Source organism: Sceloporus undulatus, chromosome 1, assembly GCF_019175285.1.
Source record: "Sceloporus undulatus isolate JIND9_A2432 ecotype Alabama chromosome 1, SceUnd_v1.1, whole genome shotgun sequence".
In the NCBI taxonomy this organism is placed as follows: domain Eukaryota; kingdom Metazoa; phylum Chordata; class Lepidosauria; order Squamata; family Phrynosomatidae; genus Sceloporus; species Sceloporus undulatus.
Window position 1 is genome coordinate 19,992,672 of NC_056522.1, and position 9,299 is coordinate 20,001,970.

Here is a 9,299-nt window from a genome sequence, read left to right on the forward strand (position 1 = left end):
TGGATGGCCCTCGTGGTCTCTTCCAACTCTACGATTCTATGATTCTACTACTGCTACAAAAGAATAGACCAGAGAGTTGGCATAATTCCTGGTTCAAATGTCACCATAGATATGAGATGAACTAACCAGATTGTTTTAGGGAAGCGACTTTAGAGGGTGGTTGATATAAGTCTTGAAATCCTAATATTGATCTCTCAGGCCCATGGGAACAATGCAGGATTATAGACAAATAGCATTGCCCTGTTCAGATCATTCCATTTCCATTTATTTATTCACATTTGTATCCTGCCTTTCCACAACAGCAAAAAAACACATAGTGCTCAAGGCAGGTAACATCACTGAAAACAAATTAAGCAATGAAACCATTAAAATCAATAATCAGTTCTATTACATTTGCATTCCTATCCTTCCTGAAAGCAGGTCACGGTAATGAAGATGGCGTGTATTGGGTCCTATTTGTAAAATAAATACATAAATAAAGCCATTCTATATTAGTTAGCCGTTTGGTCCTTCTTACTCTGCTTCTGATGGGTTTCAGACAGAAACCCTATTTGGAGACACCAGAATTATTCCTGGGACTTTTGTATGCAAAGCACATGCTTTTTGATGAAGCCAATCATCATCATCTATACCAGTGGTTCCCAACCTGTGGGTCGGGACCCCTTTGGGGGTCGAATGACCCTTTCATGGGGGTTGCCTAAGACCATTGGAAAACACCTAATTAATTGCAGTTATGAAGTAGCAACGAAAATAATTTCATGGGTTTGGGTCATCCCAAGATGAGGAACTGTATTAAAGGGTTGCGGCATTAGGAAGGCTGGGAACCACTGATCTATACAGAATTTTTAAGGGTTTCCAGTGTTCAGTATGCATTAACCAGCTGAAGGATTTTAACAGTCTTCCAAGTTTAACAGTACGGTTATTTCCCATCTACAAATGCAATGGGGAAGAGGAATGTGTGTGTGTGCGTGTGCACGCGCGCATGCATGTGAGTGGGCAGGAAAGGCTTGTGCACCTTTTGAGTTTACAGAGCAAGCAACACTCAAACTTCCTAATTTGTAATTTACTCTCTTAGCCATGACCCTAAGCCAGCTCTTTTCCAAACAAATTTGGCAGGAACTGTATATCCTCTCCAATCATGCTCCAAGTACATCAGATCAACTTCTTCTTAGCACACAACAGTAACCGCACTGCTCCATCACTCATTTCCTTCTGTATTTACCATGGTCAGTATTTTGTACTCTCATTTCCTCAATTGTGTAATAGAGAAAAGTCTGAAAGCATGTGGGCAGTTCATAGCTTGCTTCCTTCTCTTGCTTTCACAGTATATAGCATACTGCCAACACTATAAAACAGTTTATTGAGCAGCAGGAAATGCCTCTCAGTCAACCCTTGCAAGCAATGCATCTAATAAATGGGGTGAATGTATCTAATGCATCTAACAAGGCATTTCTAACAAATGGTCAGAAAACATATGATGCAATTTAGTTGTTGAGTTTTTAGTTGCTGAGTTAGGAGATAACCTCAGAAGTAGACATAATATGATATTTAGAGATCCTCAGAGGAAGAGCGAAGGAGTAACTGTAACAGCAGTACTTGCTTTATTTTTCCTCATTCACTCACACATGCAAACACATACAACTGAAAGCACCAACAGAAATCTCTCTCAGGATGCAGTTCAATGCCATGCTCAAATGTAATCTCCAAGCAGACATGCATAGGACTAAGAGACTGTGCCTCAGCTTTTGCTGCATACTACAGAAATACTTGCATATGCTAAGAATGTAATTGCAGTCATGCTGCATCAGATGAGAAGCCTTCCTAATTCCCACAGCAACCAACTTGAACCTCCCATAAAGTCAAGAGGCAGGACCTGAGGGCAACAATCCTTTTCTAGTTCCCTAGCAATTGATATTCAGAGCTATACCATAGCCTTTGATGCTGCTGATGGTATGTAACCATCCTGATTAACAGCTGTTATCCTCTAAAATGTGCATATTTCCCCTTTAAAGCCACTATGCATTGTATAAAGTATTACTTCTGTGTGCCCCAACTTCCTATCATTCAGCTTCATTGAAGAAACCAAGATTCTAGACTTATGAGAAGGGAAGAACTTCCATCTAAACCAGCTCTTCATCTCAGCTTCCTTTGTTTGAAGCTAAAAAAAAGTTGGCACCTTTCCTCTTAACAGATTGCTCACTGGTCTTTCATGAGTACCTTACCTTGTTCTTCTTGCCTTTAGATTCACTTAAAACAAGTTCATCCTGAAGCAGCTCTACCCTCTTGGCCAGCTGTTGATTTCGAAAGGTCAAACTGTCCATTTCCTGCTGCAGCTTTCTAAGTGTCTGGTCCTTCATTTTCAGTTGTTCCTGCATTAACACAAGATGTTTCATCAGGATCTGGCAGGGAACAATCTATACATAGCAGGAAGCCATCCTAATGAAATTCTTCTCTAAAATCTAATGCCTTTTCAGAACATCAAACCTGCAGCACCTTTTGTTTCCCTAGCCATTATCTAATACTTACATGAAAATAAGTGATATACAAGAATATGCCAACTAATATTCCTTAATATTGTAGCAATATTACATTTGACACTGTAGGAATGATTTCTTATTTATTCAACATCTGTTCATGAGTAAGGGAGAGATTCTATTGGTTGGGAAGAACCTAATAGCTGCCATTTCACCTTGCCGGGAAAATTTTGTAGCCCTGGTGGCGCAGTGGTTAAATGTCTGTACTGCAGCCATTCACTCAAAACCACAAGGTTGCGAATTCAAGACCAGCAAAAGGGCCCAAACTCGACTCAGGCTTGCATCCTTCCGAGGTCGCTAAAATGAGTACTCAGACTGTTGGGGGCAAATTAGCTTACTTGCTAATTAGCTTACTTGCTGTTCACCGCTATGATCTTTGGAATAGCAGTATATAAATAAAAAACAAAAACAAAAACAAAAAAAATTCTAAATGAAAATCCAGCCAGCTTTTAGAAGTTTTTCCTACTTCTGTTAACTTGCAACTCAATATAAAACCTATCTTGTATATGTAGCCTGCACTATTTCTGGCTATGATAGCTCTACAGTTTCAACAATCCTTGAAGAATGGCAAGGCAGATGCAGCCTTCCTGCATTGCTTCAGAAGAGGAGGAACGGATCCAACTTTTAAAAAGCCAGATTGATTGATCGATCGATTATTTATTTATTTATTTAATATGCCGCCTTTCTCTCAATATGGGACCCAAAGCAGCTTACAATGTAGGTTGAAAAAACATATAGCTAAAACAAATGACAATACTGTACATAAGATTTTAAAAATCCAATAAATAGGCAATCCTATTAAAATCTATTTTAAAACATTTTAAGACATAAAGGTAGACATTCAGCATGCCCCCATTTAAAAAAACTCTTTTGCACAATCAATTAAAAGTCAAAGGCCTGTCTGGCAAAAAGAGAGCAGAGAAAGGGCCAATTGAGCTGATTTGCCTTTCAACTAAGCAGGAATGCCTCTGTCTTGTCTGGATTGAGCTTCAATTTGTTCAATTTCATCTGTTCCACTACTGACAGCAGACACTGGCTTAGTGCAGAAAAAGCTTTCTTAGGACTGGATGAAAAAAGGGCTATTGTAGAACAGTGCTAAAAAGTCTCATTCCATATACCATGGTCAGTGGTATCAAAGCTGCTCAGAGGTCCAACAGAAGCAACAGGCACACATATTTTGCTGCTTCTTTTTGTGTCAGGAAAAGGCCACATCAGGGCTGCAGTGTGCGTTTGCCATAGCTAGCCCAGATCTGGCGCACAAAGGGGCGGTGTGATGCCGTCCCTTTAGGACAGTCTGTTTTAAGACAAAGTTGCATAAAGCATTTAAACAATTAAGTACAAACCTAAGAATCAAATGACAATTCTTGATGTCACAGTGAAATCCAAATACACTCTTGGCTGTGGTCAGTGAAGAGTTCTTTCAAACACACCAATGGTTCTAAACAGAAATGAGATTTCACTCTCCTTCTGTAACTGACAGCAGTGATGCAAGAGAACCCTGGTTTTCATTCACATTTGGTGACTGCTGCCAGTAGTCAGGGAGTCTTCTTCAGAAGAAGAAACTGCAGTTGATTTCTATACATTTCTATCAACATGTGCTGCAGTGTGATTACTTCTAAACTTAGGGATGTTTCGCACCACAACCAATTCAAGTTCATAAATGAATGTACCAGAACTTGGAGGACTTATTTTTTCTGACATCAACTTTCAGAATTCCCCAGCCATTATAGCTAGCAGGCATCTAGCTGAGATTCTGGATGTTGCAGTTTTTTGGCTGAGATGTTAGCGAGTTCCACTCATGTAACTATGTACGATTAACTACACTGGATAAGGAGAACATGGTGGCACACAATCATATACAATAAGGAAGAGTAGAGGTGGTGGAGATAATGGTGGCCGGCTCCAAGCTGCCTATTTCTGAAACGCCTGAGTGGAAGGTGTCTTCAGAGCCAAGGAATGATGGGACAGAGGACCAAACACCCTTCAGAACATTCAACAAAGAGGAAGCTCAGAGCCAATTTCTGGAGAGCAGCATGCAACTAGTTCCTCCTCCTTCCATTGCCACTGATCTTTTACTTCTACAAAGAAGTCTTGTATGAACATGGAGACTGTCAAACCACTCATACTATGGTCTATCATATCAGAGATTTGTCATTACGGATGCCTATACTAAAAAATAACTCTACCAAGATCTGAAGTAAGATAGGGAGCTATGTTTAACACCATACAAAACTCTATGATCTGATTAAGTAGCCAATGTGAAGACCACCCCTCCTTTTTATTTTAATATTTCCAAGGCATACCTTCAGGGCTGCTGAGTTTGCTTGCTCATCCACAACACCCTTTTTCAGCACATGATTCTGAGCTCGGAGCTGCAAAAGAGAGACAAAGAGAAATCATTAACCCACTCATGAAGAAATAAGGTTACCAGATGATCAACAGTGACTGTAAAAGCCTGGTCTCCCTTTTTGGTAAATATTAGCACATTGAGAGCACAGAAAAACATGGTTATCTACAGCAGGAATACAGTAAAGAATATAAGTGAAATTTAAAGCACCGAAAATTGAATTAAATCATCTCAATAAGTAAAATCACCAAAAAGAAACAGAGGACTTCTAGTGCAAATCTGATTGAAGGTCCTAAATATTTTTTTTAAGGTACAGTACGTCTGGGGATAAAAGATGGATAATTTGATGGTATTAGTCCAAAGAGTGTCTGAGAAACATTTTAATCCTTAGGCACAGTGATGAAGAGTTTGAGGGGCTAAAGGATCCAACAGTAATGGCACTAATGAGTATGACCAAGCATCTTCAAACTGCATTCCAGGAATGCAAGGGCTTGTCAAAGGCGCCAAATGTTCAGTGGGGTGATGGGGAACATGCAGTCCTAAAAATCACTGGCAACTTAGAGAAAGAAGATCACAAAGTGTGTGCTGTTTATTACATTTATCTGCACTGATAACTACAAAGAAAGCAACTCTGACCAGTACCATTAGTAGATTAAGTTGCCTCTGAGAAGTCCACAAAAATGATATACGCTTAAAGTATCTTCTGCAGCCCACTCCTATTTTCAGCAACAGCTAATTAGAGGCGTATGTGTATGCGCCCTCAAGTTGCCTGTCAATTTATGACAACCCCATTAATTTCATAAGGTTTTCTTAGGCAAGATACACTCTGTGTTCATATTCTCAGCAACTGGTAATTAGAGGCATACTCACTCCAATAACAGAGCTAATAAAATCATCATGATCAGCAGTCACTAATAGCCTTAACATCCATGGATGCATTACGTTCCATTAGATTTTAATGATCTCTTTTTGTTCTTCCAACCGCTCCCCATGGGGAAAACACTTTTTTTTTTCAGATCAGAGATGGAAAACTTTAAATCCAACTTTGGGAGAGCAATAAAAGCAGTAGAAACATATTGGCTAAAAAGGCAACATTAAAGAACATCACATGTGCACTAACAGGGTAACAAGTTATTAGTAATGTTGCAGAGCAAATTAGAACACCATCATTTGGACAGAAAACCAAAAAGCATCTGCTATCAACTTCTGCGATGAATCTCTACTCAGCAGAGCTTTCCTATAAAAAAACTAGATATCATTCTTGAATGCAAAGAGCCAACTTCAAATAGAGCAAATTTGACATAGAGACCCCTTTGCATCTGGACTGGAACCCTCATGGTCCTTCATCATGGGTTCTGCTGTCTAGGACTGATGGGACTACGGCCCAGAAACACTGGAAGGCCACATGTTGCCCATATATCTGTATATGCCACATGCTGATATTTATGCATGTGTGTTTGGTTGAAACGAATGTTATATCAAAAGCACACATTCTTTTACATTTTGTATGAATACCAAGATACATTCTCAAATGGAGATTAGATGTCTCTGCAAAAGCATCTTCAGCTTTTGGCATACAACGCAACTACTGAGTGATACCACAGGTCATAATTCTATTTTAATGTACCTTTTATGTATGCTTTTAATTATACAGTTTTTTAATAATGTAAGCTGCCCTGAAAGGGTGGGATATATAGAAGAAGAAGAAGGAGGAGGAGGAGGAGGAGGAGGAGGAGGAATAGTCATCTAATCTATTGACTAATGACTACAAGTACAGAACCAGAAGTGAACAAAGTTTTGGCATTATGATTTTGCAATGATTAATTTCCACCAACTCCTAAACTTTCGTGCCCATATCAATATGGGGGGAAACAAGGAAAGGGAAAGAGCCAATCTAATGACTATGACAGAACAAATAAAACTAATAAGTCATCATTGTTAGTTTTTTGCTTTTTATTTTAACTGCCCTGTAGACACTGATATGTAAATGATGTAAATGAGTATGAACAATGTGCTAATTACCTTGAAAAAGAGAAGAACAGCTGAAATGCTGAACCCAAAACTAGGGCTCTAGCTCCTCTGACCAACCATAACAGAGAAATCAGGTGGCAGAAAACAGCTACTACAAGGATTCTTACCTACACTAAGTGCATCAGAACACATTAGAAAGGTATACCTTTACCAGTGTGGAATAAAGATGAGAATGTTGCTGTCACAACTTGTACTACACAGACTATTGTCTAATTACCAATTTGTAAACCGCTCTGAGACCATTTCTGAAGAGTGGTGTATAAATACAATCAATCAATGAATATTGTAAAAGGTTGATTACTGGCTCAGCGCCATTTCTACATGCTGCATTGGTAACTGATACCACACATCCCTTTTTAGACTCAGATCTGATGACTGTCTAGAGTCAATAAAAGAAAGCTTACATGGAAATTTTTAAAGATTAGTCTTATGAAGTACTGCCATACTTCTTTTTCCCCTCCTCCTCCATCCCTTCCTTGTATGCCCCAATAGGTGTAACCTTTAAGGAACTTCAGATTTTGCTTGCTGTCATTGCTACTACTATAGCCAGAGAAAGGCACCGCTTTAGTGTGGCACTATGTATGAAAGCATCCCCAGAACAATGCAGAGTACAGTAGGAAGTTTTGGCTAGAGCAGGGAAACATCTGCCCCATGTGAAGCAAAAAAGCCAGTACGGTACCAACACATCAGTCCCTTGTCTCGCTTGCAAAACAAAATAATGGGTCCATCCCACATACCAGGACAAGGAAGCCACTGTACAGACTGTACATCTCTATTCAACATCCCTGGAGAACTGCTTTAGAAAGGTATTGTAAAGGGATCTTGTAGCACCTCTGAGACTAACTGGGTGAAGTAAGTTGTAGCATAACCTTCTGCAGATCTACTTCCTCAGATGCATGGAGTGAACTGGTGCCCAGGAAGGACCTTTAAAGAGTTGGTGAGCCAAAAGCAGCCGCCATTCCCCTTGCAACAGCGTTTCCCAACCGAATGTCCCCCAGATGTTACACCAATCCAGCCTCTGTTTAAAGACCTCTAAGGAGGGAGACTCCACTACACTCCGAGGGAGTTTGTTCCACTGTCGAACAGTCCTTACTCTCAGCAAGTTCCTCCTAATGTTGAGCTGGAATCTCCTTTCCTGGAGCTTGCATCCATTGTTCCTGGTCCTGTTCTCTGGAGCAGCAGAAAACAAGTCAGCTCCATCCTCAGTTTGACATCCCTTCAAATACCTCTTAACCTTCTCTTCTCCAGGCTAAACATCCCCAACTCCCCAAGTCGTTCCTCAGAGGACATGCTTTCCATTTTAGTTGCCCTCCTTTGGACACATGGCTCCAGTTTCTCAATCTCCTTTCTGAATGGTTTTGCCCAGAACTGGACACAATATTCCAGGTGGGGCCTGACCAGAGCAGAATAGAGTGGCTCTATGACTTCCCTTGATCTAGGCACTGTACTTCTATCGAGGCAGCTTAGAATCGCATTGGCCTTCTTAGCTGCTGCATCGCACTGTTGACTCATGTTCAACTTGTGGTCTACTTGACGCCCAGATCCCTTTCAGAGGTAGAAGTCTCCTTAAGCCAGGTCTCCCTCATCCTTTATCTCTGCATATTATTTTTCCTGCCTGAGTGCAATACTTTAGAAGCGAGCGAGGTCTGCAGGGTTGGCTGCCGTTCTGGCTGTGGGCAAAGATGGTCCCATCGGGGTCGGATATGGGATGGGGCCTGGGACTTCCTAGGTGCGAAATCCTATGCTCTACCAACAGTTTCTACTAATCAATAAAGCAGGCGGGGCATGGGCAGCTCTGCTGAGGGAAGAAAGGAAGGCCACCCTTCCTGATTCCGAAGGGGCTGGAGGGAGGGACTGGGAGGGACCACTGGGCGAGGAGGGGAAAGGCGTTCTCGGGAGAGCGTTCGCTAGATTGACCCCTCGGGGCTCCCGTACCCGACATGAACCAACGCCTCACGGAGAAGACAGGAGAGGCTGCTTTGAGGCCGTATCCCGGTACCTTAGAATACTCCTGCGCAAGCTTCTGGTATTTCCCTTGCAGCTCGGCGGCAGCCGCCATGGCCGCTCTGCGAAGGGCCGCCCTGCCGCCGCTCTACCCACCTCAAGGGACGCACTTCCGGGTTGGGAGGCGGGGCGCCTGTGGTGACGTCATCACGCAGCCGCGCTCTGATAACTAGACCGTCCGCCATGTTGGCTCCCCTCCCTTCAACGATAACTTTATCACTGTGGAAGATGATGGCCGGAGGAGAAGGCGTGGCATATAGACCACGCCTCCTTATTAGCATAAAAGGGAAACGAGCGGCAGTTACAGTAAGGCGTGTGATAAAATGACTGGGGGCGTCACGTTAGTCCTTCATCCCCTCTTGAAGGGACTTGGCCGCGCCCCC

General features: G+C 41.8%; 1 protein-coding gene across 4 annotated transcripts in view; it reads right to left on the reverse strand.

The window, feature by feature from the left end:
- The window catches only part of PPP1R21 (protein phosphatase 1 regulatory subunit 21), a 63,263-nt gene extending 54,219 nt beyond the window's left edge, over positions 1-9,044 (reverse strand). For 3 of the 4 annotated variants that reach the window (XR_006103702.1, XM_042465378.1, XM_042465365.1), the window contains exons 1-3: positions 8,912-9,044; positions 4,838-4,906; positions 2,223-2,369 (exon numbers count right to left, since the gene is read on the reverse strand). Coding sequence is in view for 3 of the 4 variants with exons in the window: in XM_042465378.1 (XP_042321312.1) it covers positions 2,223-2,369; positions 4,838-4,906; positions 8,912-8,971 (276 nt within the window). In the remaining variant the exon portion in view is untranslated. The other variant, XM_042465383.1, reaches the window with a different exon arrangement.
- Between the last annotated feature and the right edge of the window lie 255 nt (positions 9,045-9,299).